Source organism: Leptidea sinapis, chromosome 30, assembly GCF_905404315.1.
Source record: "Leptidea sinapis chromosome 30, ilLepSina1.1, whole genome shotgun sequence".
Taxonomy (NCBI): Eukaryota; Metazoa; Arthropoda; class Insecta; order Lepidoptera; family Pieridae; genus Leptidea; species Leptidea sinapis.
This window is the reverse complement of record NC_066294.1, coordinates 3,259,182-3,285,808: the sequence shown is the minus strand read 5'-3', so window position 1 is coordinate 3,285,808 and position 26,627 is coordinate 3,259,182. Positions and strand designations below refer to the sequence as shown.

General features: G+C 35.8%; 1 protein-coding gene across 1 annotated transcript in view; it reads left to right on the top strand.

Moving 5' to 3' along the window:
• The window catches only part of LOC126973924 (zinc finger CCHC domain-containing protein 24-like), a 36,452-nt gene extending 10,429 nt beyond the window's left edge, over positions 1-26,023 (top strand). Inside the window, exons 2-4 of the mRNA XM_050821298.1 lie at positions 2,628-2,822; positions 19,623-19,787; positions 21,694-26,023. Of these exons, the coding sequence (XP_050677255.1) occupies positions 2,628-2,822; positions 19,623-19,787; positions 21,694-21,807 (474 nt within the window). The 3' untranslated portion in view covers positions 21,808-26,023. The remainder of the gene's footprint in view (positions 1-2,627; positions 2,823-19,622; positions 19,788-21,693) is intronic.
• The last annotated feature ends 604 nt before the right edge of the window (positions 26,024-26,627 follow it).

The following is a 26,627-nucleotide window of genomic DNA, read 5'->3' as shown; positions in this document are numbered from 1 at the left end:
GATATGTATTTTTATAACGTGTTTTCCGAACGCATTTTTACCAGTACATAGTAAATGACAAAAGTTCGGCCCAGTTGGCTCTATTCCAGAGATGAAAACTCTTACGTTCACATCTTCCGCGAAGCATTAAAAAAAGGGCTTCAAATATTTGTAATAAGCATGTTATTCATTTGTACAATAGTACTATTGAACGCCTGTTATGCCCTATGTTTTTATTTATGTAAAAGGAGGACAAACGACCATATGGGTCATCTGGTGTTCAGTGATCACCGCCACATTCTCTAGCAACACCAGAGGAATCACTGGAGCGTTGCCGGCCTTTAAGGAGGGTGTACGCGCTTTTTTTGAAGGTGCCCATGTCGTATCATCCCGGAAATACCGCACAAGGAAGCTCATTCCACAGCCTTGTGGTACGTGGAAGAAAGCTCCTTGAAAACCGCACTGTGAAGGACCGCCACACATCCAGATGGTGGGGATGATATCCTAATTTGTGACGTGTCGTGCGAAGGAGGAATTCGACGGCAGGAGTCAGGTGAAGCAGCCCTTCGGAACACTGCCCGTGATAGATGCGGTAGAAAACACACAATGAAGCCACGTCTCTACGCAACCCCAAGTGATCCAGCCGTTCACAGAGCACTGGGTCCCCGACGGGCCTTAGGCCTTTTTTGTTCTTCTTTTAACTTAAAGGTATTTTCACACATCCACTGAGCAAGAGGTGTGAAATAGTAGATTGTTACGCTAGGTCTAAGGACATTAATTACTATACGAGGTATTTGAATCCAGTTTATTTATAGCTCAAAAAGTAACTGACGACACTCATAGTGTGAAATGTTTAACACTTAAATAACGCCAAGCTAAATGGTGAAATATTAAATCGTGAAATATTAAATTAAATATTTGTGTTTGGCAGTTTTACGCTGTTTGATATTTTATGACAAATTTGGTTGGAAAAAGGAGGAGATTTGACTCAGGGTCCCTTGAGAGCAAGATACGAATTTAAGGCAGCAAAACCTAAAGATTAAATTTTGTATGACAGAAACCGCCTAAGTGATCTAATTTCAAAAACAGAACGAATCGGTATGACCAATAATTCCACTAACGTATGCGCAGGCGCAGCCAATTTAGCCAATCAGCGAGCTCCGTCGCGGTGGTATTTGTTTAATCGGGCAGCCATCGCACTTTGATTATTATCGGACGACCAGCTGTTATAACCCATCAAAAGGTTACTAATATGACACCGTTGGACGATGCAAGGCTGGTTTTTTTGTCATTGACACACTTTCACATAAAATATCTAGCGCTAAACTAGGCATATACATTCAAAGATAAATACACTAGCTGACCCGACAGACGCTATTCTGTACATCTATATATATAAAAATGAAATGCTGTTCGTTAGTCTCGCTACAACTCGAGAACGGCTGGACCGATTTGGCTAATTTTGGTCTTTAATTATTTGTGGAAGTCCTGAGAAGGTTAAAAAGGTGAAAATGCTTGAAATGAAATAAAAACAACATTTTTGTTTTTCCTCTGATGTGTCCCCCCGTCCGTCGTTCAGAAATCAGATTTAGAATTTTTATATCTTTCCAACTTTCTCAGCAGGTAAAATATAAACTTTATTTTAGCTAAAATAAAATTTAAAACAATCCTAAGATTTGTCATAAGAAATAAAGATTTTTATGAGTACTACGTGCTTAGTCATGTGTGTACGCGGATGAAGTCGCGGGTATTAGCTAGTAATATATAAAGTACTGTTTTTTTTAATGAATTTGTTAATAATAAGAATTTCATAACATTAAGTATTATTTCGCAAAATATGCTCCCTGATGACGTAATGAAATTGTTTCAAAGCAGAACTGTCAAACCGTGCGTCAAAAATTTATCTCATAGAAAATATGTCCATACAAAACAAATATTGGGAATAAAATTTATAATAAGGGTCCCAAATCGAAATAAAAACTATCCCATCTCTCAAGTTGGACTAAACTGCATTCCATGAAGTAATCCCCATCAAAATCAGTTCATTAGTTTTGGAGTTCGCGTATAGAAGTTCAATGTACTTTTATATAATTATTATGAACTAAATCGTTTGTATGTTTATGTGCATGATGTGTTCACCTGTAATTGCAGGAACACGATTTTAGAACTTTGTGTTACAATTTTATGAATTGACATATTGTGTATTCTGAGTTGGTGGACCTTGAGTAAATAAATTAATAAGTAAATTCAATCTTTTTTTAAATATTTATTTATTGTGAAAGGGTTAGAAGTAAAAGTCAAAATGTTAAACATCATACTATAGCGGTAATGTAAATTTTTTTTCGAAAACCGTCCCCAAAGTCTAAATACATTATTTTTATTTAGTATTACTAAATTTATCTTAATCCAAGTCGTATCCAAGACACAGATTTTTATGTAAAGAAGCCTAGAATCTTTTATATTTCTAGATATACTATCAAAGCTGTGAAAACGTCGAATAAATTTAACTCTAGCACTAACCTCTATATGGCCTGTTTTTCTCGGATGTCTGACAGCAAGAGTCTCTATCTAGACATAAATAAATTATCTGAGTAAAAAAGTTGTTCATGTAATATTAAAATGATAAAAGTAATCTTTTATGTTTCCAGTGGATTCCAGGGTCGGTATGGGGTCCTCTCCCGACCGCAGCGCCAGGATCCATCCAGGCGCCGTCAGACGACACCAACTCGCTCGCGGAACAGTTGGCAGCCCTGTCGCTCCGCAGGCCCGCTAGGCCTCCGCCACCGGCGTACATGTGCCACCTCTGCTTCAAGAAGGGACACTACATCGGAGATTGTCCACAAGTAAGAACATATCAATGAAATGTAAACTGATTTGTTTAAAATCTATAGATAGATAGATAAATTGATGTGTAACGGCCATTCCAAATATTTGAGATAATTATCATAACTATCGTTGACTTTTCTGCCCTGATAAACTTATCGACGGTAAACTTATCCGTACACGCTGTCTGTCAATGGTACGACGTATAGCTTACCAGCGATAGAAGTTTGCATGGAAATTGCAATTCACGCGTCCTAATATAAGGCGATAAGAACGACTTATGGTGTATATTGGCACAGCTTCAGATTATTGGCAGCTAATTACTGACAGTAGAAGGTATTAATTTATCCCTATCTGTAGATAGTATATTGGGAACGGCCGTTATAGTGTCCGTATAACAAGATGACATCATTTGTTCGTCCCATTAGACGAGCAGCACTGGTTAGCTAGATGGCGCTAGTAATCAGCACTTTGCTTAAGTTTTATCAAATTGTGACTAAAACATTATGTAGGTACATTATTTTCGTTACAAGTAATTTATTTCCATTGTATTCCACTACTATTTCACGCGATCGAATCAAAATCGGCCAAGTGCGAGTCGGTCTTGCCCATGAACGGTTCCATAGCAGCAAATAACATAATATAAAAGCTTTTGTAGTTCGTTGTAACGATTTATGGCGTATTAAAAAAAACTACTGACTAGATATTATAGTACAAATCAATTTTCAGTGTAACTGGTAATGAACATCATAATATATTTTTCATTACTCATACTCGGAAAGTAATGTTGTTTTGATCTGATTATTCGGTGGAAAATACTGCTTCCCTCCATAGAGAGGGAACCTAAAAATTGAAATTACTTCCCACCTAAGGGCCGGAATGAACTTTAAAAATAGAACTGCTGTGAAGAGTTCTATGTAAAAAAGAACTAATTAAAAAAAAAGCTGCGGCCATGTGACTTTCTAATCAGCCAGTGTGAACTTAGCGTAAACTTCTTTGAGCGGAATAAACCGCAACAATTACGGTAAGTTCCATATTTGAAATTTTAAAAGTTGACATAAATTGGCGGGATACTAATCTGTGCTTAGATAAACAACAAGTTTTATTTTCCTCATATTCGAAATGAAAAGTAGAGTGCTTAACTCGGGTAAAAGTATCAATTCCTATTCGGACTATAGCCGACCTCGCTGCGCTCGGGCGTCTAAATACCTCGGGCATTGAATCTTTCGACCCTCGGTTAACAATCTACTATTTTTTATATTTATCATTCTCTTTTTTTTTAAAGTTACTTGGGGTGGACACCCATTTTACCACTTTGGAAGTGTATCTCGCACAAACTATTTGGTTCAGAAAAAAATGATATTAGAAACCTCAATATCATTAGTGAAGAACTATCCATAATAACCCACACGCATGGGTTTGATGAAAATAAATTTATTCGTTTCAGTTCTAAGTATAGGGATGCCCAAAAATGATTTTTTTTCTATTTTTGTGTGAAAATCTGCAATGCAGTTCACAGAATACATATACTTACCTAGTTTCAACAGTATAGTTCTTATAGTTTCGGAAAAAAGTGGCTGTGACTTACGGACAGACAGGCATGATGAATCTGTAAGGGTTCCGTTTTATGGCATTTGGCTACGTAACCCTTAAAATGAGATCCGTAGGAGAACCAAAGTCACTGACATAGCCCAGATGGTTGCGAAACTGAAGTGGCAGTGGGCAGGGCACATAGTTCGGCGGACAGATAGCTGTTATGACAGTAGAGTCCTCGAATGGCGACCACGTACCGGAAGACGAAGTGTTGGTAGCCCCCCACAAGATGAACCGCCGATCTGGTTAAGATCGCCGGAGCGCGTACACCTTCCTAAACGGCTACTTTCTTGAGAATGTGGGCGACGGTGATCACTTTAACACCAGGTGACCCGTATGCTCGTTTGATCTTTTTTTTTATGAAAATAAGGGACGAGATGAGCAGGACGTTCAGCTGGTGGTAATTGATACACCCTACCCATTACAATGCAGTGCCGCTCAGGATTCTTGAAAAACCCAAAAATTCTGAGCTTCACTACAATACGCTCGTCACCTTGAGACATCTCATTTGCCCAGTAATTTCACTAGCTACGGCGCCCTTCAGACCGAAACACAGTAAGTTTGACACATTACTGCTTCACGGCAGAAATAGGCACCGTTGTGGTACCCATAATCGAGCCGGCTTCCTGTGCAAGGGAGCCTACCATTGGTATCTCTTACTTCCATAAAAAACAGTATGCTAAATGATTAGAAAATCGGACTTATGCGTCCTGATGCGTCAGTTTACCTGGAATTCGCTTATAATAATATAAAGCACGCCATTGGTCGTGGCGAGACCTTCCTGTCTCTGAGATTGATACGTCTCACAATGTTTATAGAAGCTCGAAACTGTCAAACAATTATTGATCAAAGATTATTAACGCTATATCCGCGGTTCCCGTGCTGGCAACTCGCCAATAATTTATTTTTGTAAATTCCATCGTAATCGTGGAGTTTATATGTACCTAAGTCTACCACATACATATTTGACTCATTAATAACTCATTAGTAGTTATTCCAACAAAACAAATCTTTATACCTAGTCGTGCCATAAATACTGCAACATAGAAATTATCAAACTGATTTTAGACAGACATTATATTAGTCTCGTGCCAGATTTTGACGATTCAACACGTCCTGAGGATGCCTTGTGTTGAGGCGAAACACGTGTCGAATTGTTTAGAGACAAATATTGGCAGAACACTAAAGAAAACTCAAATCATTTTGATAATTATGGATTTTCGCAAAGTAACGCCTACTTCAATAAATTTTGCAACAATGAGTAATAAAATTTTCTATTGGAAATAACATTTATTACTTTTACAGTGTGTCAGTTTAATACATAAATATAGAACAATTTAAAATATATAAAGCTTATTTGAAGTGTTCTCCATTGGCTGCAATGCAGTCCTTTAAACGTTTAGGCCAGTTATCCATAGGAGCACGCACTCTTTCCATGAGAAAATTATTTACTGCCAATTGTACGGATTGTTTAAGGGATACCAAAATATCATGGCGTTTAGAGCAAGCCGTACTCTCTAAAACTGACCATAAATCATAATACGCTGGATTAAGATCGCGACAAGACGACGGCCAGTCTTCAGCTCTGGGGGCCTGCTCCTAAAATCGATATTCGATCAATCGTGGCATTAGTCGTGTCGAATCCTACTCTTACTTACATCGTAATCAATATCGAAACGATGATTGAACGAACGACACATTATTCGATATTATCGGGCCTAACCCTACTCTTAGTTGAAAATGTCAGAGACGAATATTCGAATTTCACAAATAATCAAACGTCACTTTTACGATAATCTCAGCGACGCCTTCTAGGCTGTCGATGCTATTATCGTTTCAAGGTGTATTTATATATATTTATTATTTATATATATTTATATATATTTATATATATATATTTGCCATACAATATACATACTTAATAAATATTATTGAAATAATTATATGTGATTTACTATTTAACAGGATTTTTTTACAACTAAGACATTTAAGTCATTTTGTTGATCGTTTATGCGTAGAAATAATGCAAATGGCCGCCTGAGAAATAGGAAGTCGACGAGAATTATCCGCAAGTTTTGTATTGTTTATTCAATTTTAAATGGTCGTATTATATTCATTACAAGTTTTTTTAACATTTACATTATGAGTAAATAATACCAAATTGGTGGTGCAGAGTCTGGCATGGTCCTTAGCGCCTAAACTATGTTTTGACTCTTGACACTTAACAGCGACATAGCACAGATAATGTTTAGGTTTGAACATATTTCATTCACACTAACATCGTAAAGACATCAAAATATTAGTCTATGGTAACGATAAACGATAAGGAATTCGAACATTTGTTAGAGTAGGATAGTTGCGATATATTCGGAGTATTATCGTATCGTTCCGAAAGTATCGTTGTCAATTTTGCGAGTAGACCTCCTGATGAAGTCCGAAACGTTCGTTTCCAACCAAGACTACATAGACCGAGCTTTATGACTCTGCGCCGAATTTTAGCTGGAAGGACCATTCTTGGTTATTGAATATGGTGTTGTTAAGGAGCTTCACTACCTTCCCAAAAAGGTATCTTTATACATTTGTGCCGATGTTCTGATACCTTTTTCACAAAAGTATGGCTCAGTCACTCCTTCATATCTAATATCCCACCAAACCATCACTAATGACTGACTGACAAAGTAATAGTGACTCTCTTTTGATATCCTCCGTTGATTATAATATATATGTATATATATATATATATATATATATATAAGAGATTTATATATAGTCTCGTATATAGTCACTCATCACGATATCTCTGGAACCATAAGCCGTAGAGACTTGAAATTTGGTTGGAATATTCCACCCGCAAGAGTTTTTTTTATAATGAACAGAACAACGTCTGTCGGGTCAGCTAGTACATTATATATCGTGCTACGATTTATATACAGTATCTTGTGTATTCCAAATTTAAGCCCAATCGAACGTCAGGAAGTGGTTCTAAATTAGCTTCAAAAATTTAGCACATACCATAAACTTAGTATACGAAAGAGACGGATTAGTTGGACCGTGAAACCGTTTTGAAACAATTTAGTGTTCATTAGTCTCCTGTCAAATTGGACCGCGTCTTAATTTTAGTGTTTTTATCTAATTATTCTGTGTTTTAACGGATACCTATTAAAAATATAATGATGTCGAGTTTGTATTGTGTTGTTATCTACAGCAACAATCCAAATAAAGAAACATTTCACGGATAAATACTGATTCCTATATACTGCTTTCGTGGTGCTTATTTTTATTTATTTATTTATTTTCGTAGAACTGAGAACATAATATTCACTATAATATGTACGGCACGCTATGATGGCCGTTTTGACGTTTGTCCACTCATGAAGTTTCGTATTATTATTGCATTGATTTCTGAACTATATTAGGGTTTCGCGAACATTTATTTTTTATTTTTATAAGATTCTAATTATTGGTGTACTAATTTACCACAAAACACTGAATTTGTTTTTCGAAATTCAAAATTTTTAAAAATGAAATCTAATAGTCACATAGGATCGCTGGCCAGCACTACAACTACAACCTCCGGAAAACTCGCGTCAATGCTCAATGCAAAAGAAAGCAGTTTTGACTTGACGTTGCTTCGAAAAGTACAAATTGTGAGTGCACTGCGATTGTGATATAGTTTTGACCTGGCTTTAGATTTCATTAATTTGGAGTTAATTTGGACTCTGCTTACGCCTTTTATTGTGGATTTCGTCGATATGGCCGAACGTACACAGAGAACTGTTCTAAACAGTCAGACACGTGAGTTCGTTATACGTCTTTGCAACTATTTCGATCGTGAATCTCAAAATGGAGGGCCAATTTTATCTATAGAGTCAGTAGTTGAACGCGCAGCTGATGCGTTAGAACATGAGCACAGAGTTATACGGTTACCGCCTTACTATTGCGAATATAATGTTTTTTGTATTGAGTTGATGTGGGCTCAAATTAAGGGATATGCTGCAAGACGCAATACAGAACCCCCCTTTACCACAGCAAAAATGCTAAAAATATTAGAAGAAGCTTGTGAACATGTGACTAAATTAGACTCGGAAAAGGTTGTGAATAGAACTGTTACATTAATAAGGGAAGATTATGAAAGAGATGTGAAAATAGATAATATTTTAGAAACCGATCTTTTAAGTTGCTTATCCGTAGCGAACATCAACTGACGGAGCTCACTGCACTGCCGGCGACCGGTCTGCTGGACGTGCCCGCGTCCCCCACCCACCTCACCCCAACCGGCGACGCTGACAACTGACGGTGTCTCCTTAGCAAACTCAGTACATGTTCAAATATAAATTATACACATCACAGATTTACTTAACAATATTTACATTCATTCATATAAATTATTTCGTGCACTCCCATTGAGATACTTAATAACGAAATCATTGCAACGTAAGTATTACTATATTAAAATAAAAACTTTATACGCTACTAAATTAATCATATTACTGATAGGTTTATATAAAACTTCCTATTTTATAATACCCAAATTGGCCTCTAGAAAACTAGCTTTACGTTCGATCCCTTTCAAAATAATTTAGCATCCGATATAAATCGAAATACCACGGTGTCTTGTACACAAGTGGCTAATATTGATGGCTTTCATAGCACTTACATAGTGAGCATTGATAATACCTCAACATATCTTAATATACTGAATATCAGAAGTATTAACAAGAATTTAGACGATTTTCTTATTTTTATAACCCGTCTTAAACTTAAACCAGACATTATTATTTTGACTGAATGCTGGATAAAACATGTAATTAATCCCCCACTTATCGCGGACTACTCAAGTGCTCATACACAAAATAACTATAATCAAAATGATGGAGTTATTGTTTACATAGCCACCTACTTGAACGTTGCATCTTTTGAGACTTCAATTTCGGAGGCTAACTGTCTTGTTATTTCATACAACGATATTCATATTATAGCAATATATAGACCCGCGGCCTTCAAAAATCCACGGACGTTCTTAGATTCTTTTAGTAAGTTCTTAGAAAGTGCTAAATATAAACGAATTATTTTAACGGGAGACCTAAATCTAGACCTTCTTCCGGATAGTCTTTGCACTTATAGCCAGGAATACCAAAATATTCTTGCTCTCAACGCCCTCGTACCAGCAATCGATTGCCCTACGAGAGAAATGCGTTGTCTGGATCATTTTGCTATAAAGAACATAACACATTCCCATACATTTGTCTTTGAACCCCATATTACAGATCATGCTCCTATTCTATTAAATCTTAAATTAAACAACAAAATAATTAATACCTCGCTAAAATACAAAACTAAATACACATATGACTACGATGCCATGCAGGAAGGCTTAAGAAAACTAGACCTGGAAAGCTTTTATAAATCAAACGATACTAATTATACTGCAAACTATCTCGTAAAAAATGTTCAAGAATTAATTTCGAATAATACGCTAATCTCAATTGTCTCTAAGAAATTTAAACCTATCAAACCATGGATTACGTATAGTATTATCAAGTGTATGAGGAAAAGAGATCGCCTGTACAAAGTATCTAAAAAATCGCCATCCGATCTAAATAGGATAACTTATACTAGGTATAGAAATATCTGTAACTCACTGTTGAAATCACTTAAGCGGCAATACTTACGAGGAAAATTAGAACAAAACACGGGTAACTCTAAAGGTACTTGGGATACTATTAAAGAAATTTGTAATTTACCTACTACTAATGATCTCCCAACTGAATTATTGAATACTAAGTCTACCCTAAGAGAATCATTAGCAGAAGTAAATAAATACTTTACTAATATTGGTAACAACCTTGCCTCATCAATATTTAGTAAACTAGGCGAACACAAAATTGATTGCTCTGATATGGCCTCAAATAATCCTCTCGGATCTCTTATGCTATACCCTACTGATATTGTCGAAGTGAAATGTATTATTCTCAAACTTAAATCAGCAAGTGCTCCAGGTTATGATAAAATTAACTCTTATTTTGTTAAGAGATTTATGAATTTACTCTTAGAACCGCTTGTTCATTTAATTAACGTAAGTCTTTCTAGTGGCATTTTCCCAGAGGTTTTTAAACAGGCAGTTGTAATTCCGGTTCATAAGAGTGGTGACAAAAAATTTGCTTCAAACTATAGACCCATATTATTGCTGAGTGTTTTTAGTAAGATCTTGGAAAAAATAGTTAATATCAGATTAACCAAGTTTCTTGAAAAATACAAGCTACTTGCGCAAAACCAATTTGGTTTTCGGTCAAATCGATCTACTCTGGATGCAGTACTTGAGGTTACTAAATATATCACTAGTACCCTAGATAGTGGCAATAAATGCATAGGCGTTTTCCTAGATCTGCAAAAAGCATTCGATACAGTCTCAATTCCTATCTTACTCAACAGACTTTCCAATTTTGGAATTAGAGGAATAGCTTTGGACTGGTTCAAAAATTATCTTAATGGAAGACAGCAGTGTATTAAGATAGGCGATCTTACTAGTGATCTTATCACCATTGACTATGGAGTTCCCCAGGGTAGTGTTTTGGGCCCTACACTATTCCTAGCTTACATCAACCCTCTTTGTAAGATTTCTCCCACATCAGGACGTATCGTTTGCTTTGCCGATGATACTGTGGTTTTATTTCATGGAAATCAGTGGGATTACGTGAAATCGTTAGCTGAAGAAGGATTGAGCCAAATCACGTCTTGGCTGGAAAATAGTTTACTAACTGTCAATACTGCTAAGACTAAATATATGTGCTTCAATATCTCCAACAGAAATAATCCTGACGGACAATTTACTCTCCCAATACACACGTATCCTTGTAACCGGAAAAACAATCGATCTTATTGTAAATGTAACATCCTAGCCAAAGAGGAAACCATAAAATACCTTGGTGTTACGCTAGACGAACACCTTAATTGGACGGCCCACATTTATAATACAAAAAATAAAATAAAACGTCTCATTCCATTATTTAGAAACCTAAGAGACGTGGCACCAGTCGAGACAACTATGATGGTGTATCAATCTCTCTGTGTTCCAATCATGACCTATTGCATTTGTGCGTGGGGTGGAGCTGGCAAAACGTTTATGCTTCAGTTAGAACGAGCGCACAGAACTCTACTAAAAACAATTTTCAATAAGCCGTTTAGGTACCCAACCAACCAATTACATGAAGAGAGTAAACTTCTTAGTGTCCGTCAGCAATATATTTATGGAATAATTTCAAGATTTCATGTAAAAAGTAATATAAATTCTAATGATAATAACAGAATAAACACATTTCGTACCCCAATCACTAAAACAGGCTTTGCTCAGTCACAGTATGAATTTAGTTCGGCATACGCTTACAACTACTTCAGTAAATATAATAAAAATATAAGTAAAGTAAATAAATTCTCGTTAACAAAATCTTTAAAATCATGGCTAATAGTATTAAAATACGAAGATACAGAAAATGTTCTTAAAATTAAAACTTAATATTCAATTACTAACATTTATTTAATCTTGTGCACAGTTTGACATACTAAAAAATACTTAAAAAAAAAAAGAAAAAAAAAAACACACACACGTACTCATACACATACACGCACACACACATACCTCTTTTTAGTGAGTTTGCTAATTATGTTAATAATGGATAGCCTTTCGGAAGGACCTAGCCTCTGCATCTCAGGGTATCCTATCGCAGAGGGTAGGGCACAAAAACATTTTGTACCACATATTATTAGTTGAATAAAGGATTATTATTATTATTAAAAAAAAATTAATGTAAGTGATGATATCAGTGATAATGAAAATAGCAGTATGGACAAATCCGATTAAATCTGGCCTTTTGTTACACCTTTTTTGGTCTCTTTTTGTATTCATATGTTTCTTATGTGCATATAAAGTATGTATATTCATTTTCATTCCAATATTCAGTTCGTCCAAATATATTAAGTAAACATTTATATTTTTGTTTTATTAAACCTTTTTAATCAGGTACTACTTGCAACAAAAACTAATAGATTTGATTATATTTTTTTCGAGATTAAATTGACATTTCACATCACTATTATAATATATCAAAACGGCCATCATAGCGTGCCGTTAGTATTAAATATTTTTTATTATATTTTATATACGCAGTAAACACTTTATTTTCTATAGATTGTATTACTTTAAGAATATATGAGTTAGCAAATAAAATATTGTATACGTTAATATGACGCCGTTTATCAATATTAATCATAGGGATTGATAGAAAGCAAAATACTACACACTTCGCTAACTCTAACACATTACACATCTGTAAAACTAGCACACATTAATATTTTAAATTTAGTCTCGCCGTAATGAGGAGAGTGCTTGTCTATTCCGTTAATATAATAAGTTTATGACCCAAATTGACACACCAACATGGAAGTTTAATAAATTATTTTAAAATAGTAGATACGTGGGTAACACAGAAAATGTTTAGAACTGGCCAGTTAGAAACATTGCTAATGAAAACTATTTTTTAATTTCAATTTTAGAACTCTTTGGTAATCTAATGTAGTATATTGCATTCATTTGTCATTTATTTTGTGAATTGGCGGCAAATCTAAAACTCTTGTTACACGAGACAATTTTCGGTCAATGATTTATTATGACTTTCGTTGCACTCAAAAACAAAGCAATGATAGGCTGCGATTAGCATTTCTTAATGAAGCCCCATTTCGTGCCACTTTTTACAATTAGTTTAACGAGTTTAAGCGTGGACGTAGCAATCTCAATGATGATCCGCGTGAGGGACGTCCTTTAACAGCGACTACTGAAGATAACATCATTGCTGTGCGAGACATGATAGAGGAAGATAAGCGAGTGACCTATCAGCAGATACGGGCAAGCCTAGGCATTGGTATGAGTTAAGTTCAAAAAATATTACACGAACATTTAGGCGTCAGGAAGCTTTGTACCAGATGGATTCCCCATACTTTAACCGACGACGAGAAACACCTTCGCATGGACTGGTGTCGCCAAATGTTAGATAAGTTCAACGGTGGTTACTCAAATGCTGTATTTGACAGCGTCACAGTTGATGAAAGCTGGATATATTGCTATGAACCCGAAACCAAAAGACAATCAGTTCAGTGGGTGTTTCCTTGAAAGATGATTGCCTCATTCTTTGGTTGGAAAGGTCATTTCGCGACAGTTGTGCTAGAAGATGGAAGGTCAGTTACTGCAGACTGGTATGTCAATCGCTGTTTGCCTGTTGTCTTGGATAAAATTCGACAGCAGGTCCCCTCAAAGCGGGATCCTCCTTCACCACGACAATGCTTCAGCGCACTCCGCAAAAAGGACTGTTGGATATTTGATTATGGCAGGTGTCGAGATAATGAGTCATCCGACATATAGTCCTGACCTGGCGCCCTGCGACTTTTATATACTCCCAAGAACTAAAGATAAAATTCGAGGTATTCGCTTTACGAGCCCTGAAGATGCGGTGTAAGCGTACGAAAATGCCATAGAAAAGACCCTTATGGAAGAATGGGCCCACTGCTTTCTCAGTGGTTCCATCGAATGCGACGATGTGTTGAGAGGAACAGAGATTACTTCGAAGAACAATAAAAGTATTGGTAACATTAAGCCGTTTTTCATTTTCTAAACAATTTCAATGTTACCTAGGTATTTTAATACAAATAAATAATTACGTACATTTGAGAGGTTAAGTTTGGATTTTATCAATAATTACACAAGGTTAACAAAATCACTAAACTCTTGAATACTCTTGATTATATAGCCAAATAGGAGACTCACAAATCTCAAGCACGTTGTAAAGTATGTGTTTATTTGAACTCTGAGTGTGACCGTACTTAAATGTGAAATATGATTTCACCACTCAAGTTTCAAGTGTGAAATATTGTTTCGCATCAACTTGTATTGTATTTTTTGAGTTTTCAACACGATTTGCTTGTAAGAATTTAGTCTCCAAAGCTATTTGGATAGCTGATAGAATCTATTTAAAATTAATCGTAAAACATTTGAGGTTTGCACGACAGTCCGCGCTCAGTGTATTGAAAGCAAATTTTAAAAAATAAAGTAGTGAAAGCAGCGGCATAGGAATACACGTGAAATTTTCATCAGAGTTACCTCTGTGTCTTTTGTTTTGGTCTCATCAATCAGAAATTGTTTCTCAGAAGGGCTTTATCATTTGATTCAATAACCTGTCATAAATTATCTGGTGATTTGTGATGTATAAAAAGTGGCCGCTGTATTTCTTTTGTGTATTCTTCTCATGACCTCTACTTTTTCCGAATATGGTACAATTCAGTGATGTTAAAGAAATATTTACAGTGACGATTCAAAAAGGCTTAATTAACTTAACGCTTCTTGACTATAATTACTATATCATCATTCTTGACTATATCATCATCATCATCACCCGGAAGACGTCCACTGCTGGACAAAGGCCTCCCCCAAAGATTTCCACGACGATCGGTCCTGCTCTGCCCTCATCCTACGACCTACTACATCCTATTCCAGCGATCTTGACCAGATCGTCGGTCCATCTTGTGGGGGGCCTACCAACACTGCGTCTTCCGGTACGTGGTCGCACTTCGAGGACTTTACTGCCCCAATGGCCATCTGTCCGTCGACCTATGTGCCCTGCCCACTGCCACTTCAGTTTCGCAATCGTTCCTGACTATATGATATTGTAAATATTCGTATCTCTCCAGCTAGGTATAAAACTGAATGAACCACATCAATGTAGATGTGGCGTTCAGGTAGATGCTCTTGGGTATCACGGGGTATCCTGCGGTAAATCGGCAAGCCGTATCTGTCGTCATGCCAGCACTAATGAAGTCATCCGCAAGGCGTTTGCCGCTCTTAATATACCAGCTGTTTTACAGCCAAATGGTATTACCCGCCGGGATGGCAAACGTCCTGATGGAATGACGCTGGTGGCTTGGGCACGGGCAAGGGTGCTGGTCTGGGTCACGACTTGCGTCGATACTCTGGCTCCTTCTCATGTCCAAGTTACGTCAGTTGGTGCTGGGGCTGCTGCTACGACTGCCGAAGACAGCAAACGTCGCAAATATGTCGGTCTCAGTGAGTCATACATCTTTGTGCCGTTTGGTGTCGAGACACTTGGCCCGTGGGGCCCAGAGGCGCGGAGGATGTACAAAGTACTATCTTCTCGCCTCAATTGGGCTGCTGGCAACCTAAGCGCTGGCAGCTATTTCGGTCTACGGATCAGCCTAGCTATCCAACGTGGAAATGCTGTCAGTATTCTTGGTACACTTCCCCGTAGTGATAGTTTTAATTTTATGTAATCATAGTATTTTGTAAATATAGTTATAAGATTTGTTTTGTTTGAATAAATACAGCTGTAAAAAGGCTTAGTTTAAGCATAATTGAATAAAATGTATTTGACTTTGACTTTGATTAATGACCACTGCTGGTTGGCAGAAGAATCACAAGTAGGTTATTTGACAGTCCACGGCGAGGCAGCGATACCTTATTGTGAAGTAAATGCGTTTATCTACACCCATGCCTTAAATCCTCTATTAAAGATTCTGAAACAGTTAGCTTATTGCCAACATTAAAACACCCAATGTCCTTATAACCATTACATCATCCAAACGAGTGTTGTAATATTGTACTGAATTTCATAACAACACTCCTTTGTTTTTTTTTCGATCCCTTCACGTGCACAGAGTTTCAACAGACAGTCACATTCACATTGCTCGATGCGTGGTATCTGTATGAATTTAAAAGAAGGACATTTTCGTTTCCGCGCGTTCCACACTACCAACATCGCGCGCCGTAAAAAAAAAGGTTATTCGAATCCCCGCCATTTTTTTTTTCGATATTTTATTGTTTGCATAAAATGAGCGATTCAAGTTTTGACAGCACACCGCCAGATATTTTAAACGCTGCAAAATAACATAATATTCAACTGAATTTTAATAATAACACTATACAAAATGTAAATTACTACTAAAATAATTATTTTATTAATATTTAGTTTATTTGTATATATTCAGCAATGGATGATATTAGGTTACTACTAGGACTGGCTGTTTTAATTTTAGCAGTAAGCTAACTGTTTCAGAATCTTTTATAGAGGATTCATATTATGGGTGTAGATAAAGTATTGTATGCGACTGTTGATTATTAGGTATTAAAACACTCGTGTGATACTATTTACAACACCCACCTATTATTTAACACACATTCGTGTTTTAATACCCCTTATTACACAACAGTTGCATAAATAACTAATAATTGGTTCTCTTGCTGTATAGCTATTATTAGACCTATTGACTATATTAATGTTATTTATTGTTTACAAGATATTTACGGGCACAATCTATATATCAATATAAATCTTGCAAATTCAAACTCAAATATTTTTATTCAAAATAGGATTCAAAATCACTAATATAACGTCAAAAACCATCATTCAAAATAGACTGCCTCAGACCTGAGAAGAAACTCAGCGGGCTTTTTTTATAAAAATATGGATTGAAATGTAATATTGTACAATAAACATTTATAATTAAAGAGCCTGACGGTGTCTGCTTCATTCCTAGTCTGTGGTATCATCAAGAAAATCATTTATGTTATTTCCCGCCTTTCCCATACAAACGTTTTTGACAATTCTTTTAAATTTCGTAACACATTTGTTTTGTACATTTTCTGGGATCATATTGTAAAAGCATATATACATCGCCCAACAAAAGACGTACTAACTCGACTTAACCCAGTAGTAGGCATAACAAGTTTATGTTTATTCTTCGTATTAACACTATGATGTCACAGTTTCTAGTAAAATTCCTTGAATAACGAAACATGATTTAGCTGTAGTTGCCTTGATAGATGTAAAACCAATGCTATAATAAAAAATGCAAAATCCCCTTATAAAAAATATCCTCTAAGCACGGCGTAAATACTTCATAAGCGGTATTCATATTTTTTTTAAAAGCGCGTGCACCTTCCTTAAAAGGTGGCAACGCTCCTGCGATTCTTCTGGTGTTGCAAGAGAATGTGGGCGCCGGTGATCTCTTAACACCAGGTGACCCGTACGCTCGTTTGTCCTCCTTTTCCATAAAAAAATCATAACCAAACTACATTATTTATTTATGTTTGATAACGTTTGCTTACACTTGAAGTATTAAAAATATGTACATATATGTTTGAAATAATAGATTTGATATATAATTTACTCAAACAAAACAATTCTTATAATTGCCCGTGGGGCCCAGAGGCTCGGAGAATGTACCAAATACTATCTTCTCGCCTTAATAGGGCTACCCAAGCGCTGGCAGCTATTTCAATCAACGGCTCAACCTAGCTATCCAACGCGGAAATGCTGTCAGTATTCTTGGTAGACTACTAACGTAATGATAGTTTTAATTTAATGTAATCATACATACATACATTCATACACTCACGCCTTGTTCTCGCCGGGGTTAGCAGAGACAATATAATGCCACTTGCTTCTATAAGTCTCACATCATTTTTGTTGAAGACTGTAGAGAGACTCTGCCATAGGGATATATCTACCAGTGGGAGGCTCCTTTGCACAGGATGCCGGCTAGATTATAGGTACCACAACAGCGCCTATTTCTGCCGTGAAGCAGTAATGTGTAAGCATTACGGTGTTTCGGTTTGAAGAGCGCCGCGGCCGTAGCTAGTGAAATTACTGGGCAAATGAGAATTAACATCTTATGTCTCAAGGTGTCGAGCGCAATTGTGGTGCCGCTCAGAATTTCACTCTTTTTTTTTCTCGCCATTCTAATAACAGGACTCTAACTCTCAACTGTGAGAGCGTCTTATGTAGCCTCATGAAATCTGCTTTTAAGATTCTGGAAGAATGGTGCGCGCAACAAAAACTTACAGCTAATCCGTCAAAGACGGAGCTAATACTATTCACTAACAAACGCAGCCTTGGTAATCTTACATTACCAAAGCTGTTCAACACCGAGCTAAGCCTTACTAAAGAAGTTAAATACCTAGGGGTCATACTGGATAGTAAGTTGCTTTGGAACAAACACCTTGAACACAAGCTGGAAAAAGCGTGCATCATCTTTTGGCAGTGCAGAAGACTCATAGGCAAAACCTGGGGTCTTGCTCCAAAGATAAGCAGATGACTCTATACAGCAGTCATCAGACCAATTTTCTCCTACGGAGCAATAGCTTGGTGGCCCAGGACAGAGCTTGTGACAGTACAAACCAAGCTGCAGCGTTTCCAGCTGCTGGCTTGCACAGCCATAACAGGATGCATGCGCACCACACCTACTTCCACCCTTGAAACTATTTTAGTGTTAACACCACTCGACATACACTTTCAACAAGAAGCGACAATGGCGACTCTACGTCTAAATCTGTTGGGTGTATGGAAGAATGAAGACTGCCTAACAGATAATCTCTGGAATAGGGTAACAAAGGACTACATAAATTACTCTTTTCATACATGCTCGCCAGTTGCGGGTGCTCCGGACCTTTTCTTTTCTCAAAACGTCCCCAATTTGGTCGACGAATGTTCTACGAGGTCTCCCGCGACCGACTGTAATGTAATCACAGTATTGTAAATCTTATATATAAAATTCTCGTGTCACAATGTTACCTTACTCCTCCGAAACGGCTTTACTTGTTTTAACCAAATTTTATATGCATATTCAGTAGGTCTGAGAATCGGCTACTATCTATTATTCATACCCCTAAGTGATAAAGGTTGTTCACCCTTAACTTTTTTTTTTAATTTTTGGACAATATTTTTTATTTATTTTTATTCAGCATTAAAAATACATGCAACTTCAAATTTTTCACCCTTTTTTGATCAACACCTATTTTTGTATCGCGATTTTTATATTACTTTATATGGCAATACAACGAAGGATGTTCCTTCCTTACCTGATCCTTATTGCTACAAATTACATATTACAGATAAACAAATGTTTATCTTCGATATTCACCAATTTCCATACAAACTGCCATCATCTATATCAACCCCTCCATTAATATTTTGCAATAAAAGGTAGCCTATGTCCTTTTTCAAGCTCCAGCCTACCTCTGTACTAAAATTTATCAAAAACGGCTCGGTGGCTTAGGTGTGAAAGCGTAACAATGAAACTTATACGAGTATTCACATTTATAATTAATTAGTTGGGATGGTAGTTTATTAATTTTGAATAAGATTTAACTTAGAGTTTGTTAATTTCAGGCACGTCCCAAGGGTGAAGGCTTGACGCCATACCAAGGCAAGAAGCGATGTTTCGGGGAGTACAAGTGTCCCAAGTGCAAACGTAAGTGGATGAGTGGGAACTCCTGGGCGAACAATGGCCAGGACTGTATCAAGTGCCGTATCAATGTCTTCCCTCACAAACAGGTTAGCACTTACTTATTATATACATTTGTACCAGATACCAGTGCAGAGGATAACGACCATTTGAGTGCAGTGACGCCCTTATGCCAATTAGAATTTTGGGTTTTCCAAGAATGCTGAACACCACTGCATTGGGTTAACCGCAGGGGCGCAGCTAATGCCGTATCATGCCGGGCCCCCGACGTGCGTAGGCAAAAATTTATAAAAAATTTTGCTACTTGCCGAAAAAAAGGCAAGGAGAATGTATATTTAATTTGAATTGTTTGTAAAAATTTTGGATATAGTGCCAGGTAGATAGTTATGGTGAATAACTATTTATTTTATGTAAACATTTATTTTCTTTTGTGAGAATTCTTTACTCATCATAAGAGCCCCCAAGCTAATTTTTATACAGGCGGTATACTTGGCGGGGCCGCCAAGGCATGCTACGCCACTGGTTAACGGTTAGGTTTTTGACCCATGTCGCATCAACCTGGGAAACCATCCGAGGATGCTCCTTCTAAAGTCGTCTGAAGGTGGTAGAAAGTTCCTTGAAAACCGCACTGTGGAAGAACGCCACACATCCAGATGGTGGGGATAATATCCTAATTTATAGCGTGTCGTGTAAAGGCAGAATTCGGCGGCAGGAATCAATTCAAACAGCTCTTTGGAACACTCCCCATGATAAATGCGGTAGAAGATACACAATGAAGCGACGTCTCTACGCGATGTGATCCAGCCATTCACATAACACTGGATTCCCGATAATTCGAACAGCTTTGGGTTGCTAGATTCAAATGTTTTGAGCTGATACTGGGGTGCGCCAGACTAGAGATTACAGTAATACTCCATATGGGGCCGCTTTGTAGAGCTCTAGAATATGGACTGGCTTGAAGCCCCTGGCTCTCCAGCCTTCCATGATTTTTGATAGCAGGGAGGTAAAAGTAAAAGGCCTGAAGTTAGCCGGATCCGAACTGTCCTTTTTTTGGATGAGATAGACAAGGGCTGACTAGATCGAGAGAGATATATTTTTAAAATTTATTCCCAGTCAATACTTTATTGATGTCAATTATTGTGATACTTATAGTTTCGGAGACAAACGGCGCTCTGAGAAGAGAAGAAAACTCTCCCAGTATTATTGTTTTAAATAATCTTTTCTGCAACGCAGGAATAGGCCAAGTCGTAATGTTATGAAAGCAACTGAAATATTATACTAATCTTGCCGGAGCAATATTAATGTGCACTTACCTACTCTCTCATAATTCTTTTTTTTGGAGAGAAGGAAAATACATAACGTAGTGAAGACCCCGAAACGGGCCCATATGTTGGACCCGGGTGTCTGCGTATGCGGACACCCCCTACCGACTAAAAACCTCTATGCTGTCAGTCCAAAAGGCTTTTACAGAGACATAGAACGTGGGCTGTGGAAGCCGTAAAGAGTACGCAACAATAGTCGCGGGGCGTCTCTTAAGGCTGTGTGCTTGTGGGAAGGAGAGACGTTGATGATAAAGATGAAATAAAAATGAAATGGGATGAAAGGATGAGAAGAATACACTAGCCGGCGAGTGCGGTTAATTATTGTGTGATGTATGTGAGTATGTATGAATATGTGTATGTATGTATGTTTGTATGTATGTATGTAGTGTATATGTAGGTAGGTAGGTGTATGTCAGTGCGTCAGTCAGTCTCTGTCTGTGAGAGTGGAGTGAAACGATAACAGGACGAGGACTAACGTGTCGTGGAGTATCAGAACAATGTGTGTGCTTGGGTGTTTTCAATTGTTGAACAATTTGCGGGCCGCTGGCCATCGTCAGAGTGAGTGAGTGCCAGAGGTTTGCTGGACTAGGCCGCGCCTAGGCCTGCGAAGGCAGTGTGATGATGTGTTCTATTACCCAACCTATCTTATAAAATAAACTCCTAATACTTTCAGCGACCTCTGGAGAAACCGGACGGCTTGGATGTCAGCGATCAGTCGAAGATCCACCCGCAGCATCTCTGCCAGAAATGCAGATCTCTTGGATATTACTGCCGACGTGAATATTAACCTGCATCTACCTTCTGTACTCCTAGTACTATTTAAAAATATGTTTGTAGTGGTTTTTCTACAGCAGGTCTTTTTTAAAATGATCTTTAACATGAGTGGTGCTTCCATACAGGAGCTAAAAAGAGTTAGCAAAAAAAATTGTATAGCATAAGATATTTGCTACTGTTAGCAAATATTAGCGTAGACGCTTAGATCATCTATACGTCTAGACTGTGACAGCTATGGAAAAAAAATTGAGTTTGACAGTTAACTTCAATTTGAGAAATGCACACACACTAACACAAAGTAACATACAAATCGCGATTGTAAGACGTAGCTTGTCACGCACACTAAGGTAATAAACCTGGCCTGTTTTCAGCGGTTGTCTAGCAGCAAGAAGCTCTATCTAGACGTATATATTATCTAAGCTTAGAAGCATATTTAAATAGGATTCTGGATGAGGAGAATTAAGTAATAATGTAGTAGGTACTATAATTACACCTTGAAGGGCGTCGTAACTGAAGTGAAAAAAAAAATGAAATAGCTGGACAACAGCTGCGGCCACTCAAAATTCAGGGTTTTTCAAGAATCCTGAGCGGCACTGCATTATAATGGGGCAGAGCGTAAATATCGTAGACCCCTTCTGTCGTGCTGGGGAATCTTGATCCGTAGAAATAATTATGTGAAATAACAGGAAGCACTAAGTGGTCATTTTTCATTTTATTTTATTTATAAAGTACTTTAAAATTTCTTAAAACGGCTTAATCATTCAGGTCGCAAGCAAGTACAAGAGTATACAAATCAACAATAAGCGAAATCAAAGTAGAATAACTCAAAAGACACCGAATATTTCCTTTGAGAGTATTTTACATTGAGTTTCCTAAAATTTCGCTAGGTTGGTTAAGAAGGAAGCAGGAAATTGCCGAGAATGAAACCTTAGCTTGTGAGTTTTTTACTGATTAATATTTAGTCAGAACTGCAATTGTCCTTAACGCACTGAGTGATGAATTCTTACGTCTGAAAGGCCTCACCTGATGCAGGGGCGGGCGTATCATATTATAGGCAATAGGCAGTGCCTACTTCGTTATGAACCTAAATATATATAGCACTAGTGTTAAAGTTAATTTACTACCTACGACAGGCAGTCTACAGATTGCATATACGAAGCAAGCAGCGTTTCATACAAGTTATGTCTTACTGTAGGACTATAGCGACGACGACTAGTTAGATTTACAGTGCCTACCTTGTTGGAAAACCAATGCACGCCCCTGATATTATGTTTCCTCTTAAAGAATCAAGAAAACCTTGAAGCGGCAAGACACTGGTCCGCAGACCATCGCCAAGCTAAGCTGCACCTAGGTAAATGAGGACAGGACGCACACGTACGCTCAGGCCTCCTAACCCCTAATACAGGATGTATGGAATGTGAAGCCATTACTAGAGTTAGAGTGGGATACCTTAAAGATCTTATATTTGAGCAGGACTTACCTTGTCTGATTCCTCTGAGAATCATACCCCTATAAAAAGTGTTGAGGATGTGATTTTAAACTCTCTTGCAAAGCAAGGGCACCGCTTAATCGACGAACAGCCTCGATTTCCACACCTTCGAAGGTATTCGAGGCTTGCCTGTAAACACTACCGGGGCGCAATAGATCCTAGGATTAAAATCCCAATAAAGTGCCAGAAACCCGGGAAACAGCAGTGTTTACAGGATATCTAATAAGAGGTGATTATATCAAGTAAGGAAATATTCTACAATATTATATCAGTATTTCCACACTTACAAAATATCTAAAAATGGTTAACATGTTACAAAAAGCTTTTGACTTAAATGATATTATCTAAACTGCTGTGTGGGAGCACCATATCAAGGTCGTTTTCCTGTTTCATGATATTTCTGTAAGATAATGGAGTTATCCATAGATTTTTATTTGTAATAATAATAAAAAAAATATATACCTCCTCTTAAAGCCAAATATCTATACCAAAGTACACCAAAGGAGTGACAGATCTTTATTGAAATACTGACTTACAAAAATTTATTATAGTTGGTAAGTATAAAAAAGAGATTGATAAGGAACTAATATTTTGTTTTTCTATGTTATAACAGTGGTTTGAAAGTGAGATGTTTAAGGGTAGCTTCGCACTCTAAAACAGACTTTAAAAAAAGTAAAATGTAAGTGAAGTCTTTAATCTCGAACATTTAATTTAAAAATATAAAATGGATCTTTATCGATTATTGCATTTGTACTTAGATATATTTAAATACTTCGTTGCATCTATTCATTTAAAAAGAGCGCATTTAAAAGTCGTTAAATTTAACAGTGTTAACAGTTAATGTAAGATGACTTTGGTTTCATATATCGGTATCTTTAATTAAATGGGTAGATATTGCTATACATTATTAGGTATTTGAATTTTAGTAATAATGTCATGATTAATTATATATTTCGTTATAGGATACAAAGTATATTGATATGTATATTTCGACGCAATTGTTTTTATTCCAATTCGTGTTATAAAGGAATTAACATTTTAATAACACTTTACGTGTTAATAAAATGATTATTTATGTATATTTAGCAAACAATAAGTAAATAAGGTTTTGTTAGTTTTATTATAAGGAAAGTAACGTTATATTGACAAACTAACAAGTTATTAATATATTATGTATTTTAATTTTCAATAAATCTAGCGCCTTAAAGTATTTTATATTACATATTAATTTTACAAGTTAAGATACTTGTGTTGTGATTGTGGTTATTTCTACGTAGGCGCAATCATAAATACTAGACATCTGTGAATTCAATATGTGCCAAATATTATTATAATTAATAAAGTGTTATATTGAGATTATTTAGAAATATAAAGTTAATACTACTTATTATAGGTCTTAAATAAAAAAGGTTATAAAATATTGAGTACTTAGTTGAGGAATTCATTATTAATCGAATGATTTAGAACTTTATATTAAATGTGTTTAAAGAATATTAGAAACGATATAGACTTTTTTGCTATAAAGCAGATAGAATTACTTACATATATATATAGGAAACGCAGTTAATACATTTTTATCATCTAAAGCTAAGGTATTTCACTTAACATAAATACTTCTCTTAATAAGTTTGAAATTAAGTTTAAAATCAAACATAAAAAAATGGAATTAAAATAATCATTTTAATTAAAATGATTGATGATTTCTTGACTACTAACATTATGTATCTAAGATTTGTCGCTGAATCAACGGTGCTTTTAAATGTAAGTTTAAACACAGTTGAAATGCTTAGAATATAAGGACGTATATTATATTTATAAAGTGTATATTGAATTATGGTTATGCCGTAATGTCAGAAAAAATATCTGAAAAATATTATTTATAGAAACTCATTAAGTTTTAACAATTTCCGATCACGTCATAAAAATAGAATTTAATTATAAACTTACATTATTTTCATAGATAATTAAATACATTTAATTAATTACTTCTAATGTTACCTAATTAGATAAAATAATGTATGGTATTTCAAATGTTTTTTTATTATATTAGGTATATTTTATATTTTAGGAAAAATAACAATTTGCTTTTCTTGTATAGATAGAAAAATTCATCAATATATTCATAAAAATAATATGATTCATATTATTTTTATGAAATGACATAATTCGAAATTTGTGAAAATTAACTGTTAGATGGTTTATCTAAACTGCTATATTTTGGTGTATTAAACCATAATGTGTATGTAAACCTTTAAGTTTAGGAAAATGTAATCGAAATTCATTAGTTTTTGTAAATTATAGGTTTTATTGTCTTTGTTAAATATAGTTTTTATTAAATTTATACGTTTGTACCTACATTTAAACGCGTAATAACATTATTTAATTGAAATAAAAAGGAAAACAAATTAAACAATGCATCAAAAATATAACAATCGATAATATATAGCGAAAAGATACTACGCTTTTTAAGAAATTAATTTCTTTAATAATAATTAAAGAAATGGTATTTCTAACAAAATGTAACTGAGATTATAACTTAAAAATTATCTATAATGATTATATAAAACTAAATTTATGCTTACGTCCAAAGATGTTATAACACAAGTTATTTTTTTTTGTAATAACGAGGGTTATGAGATTATTTTAATATTTAGTTATCAAGATAGATTTAATATTGAAAAATGTTATTTGGATAAAATGTAATTTGAATATTTCTTTAAATAAACTTCTTAATATAAAATGGTTATTATTAGAAAAACCTTTATAATTTGCTTAAGTCTTTATTTGACTATAAATACATCAATATAAACTGGTTACATAATATAATAAGTCCCATTAATTTTAATATTGCACCGTATCCCTCAACTTGTTCGTATTTATACCTTCATTAGCCACTGTTAATGTAAATATCCTGGCAACACTCTAATCCGGTGAGGTCCTGCAAACGCGTTTTCATATTGCGGCTTGTATTCATTGTCGCCATCTTCGAATAATGAACGTTTCACAAAATGGCGGTCTTCATCAAAATTGCCGCCATTTCCCACTTCTCCCTCGCTCACGGTAAATATTGTTAAATAACACAGAATCACAAAGAGGAGAATACATTTGGAAAACATTTTTGGTAAATAGCTAACTATTCTTTTTAAATATCTTGAAGTGAATCGCAGTCTAAAGGCGTATTTTTTCTTCTGTTGCAATAATACATTTGAAACTTGACTTTATAGTATTTTACTGTTGTCCTTTTCAATTTGCATACATGGCAATGAGATTATGTTTACCGGATTATCATGTACTTAGCGCATGATTTTATATTCGTTTCTCATTGGGATTTAGGAAGTATATTT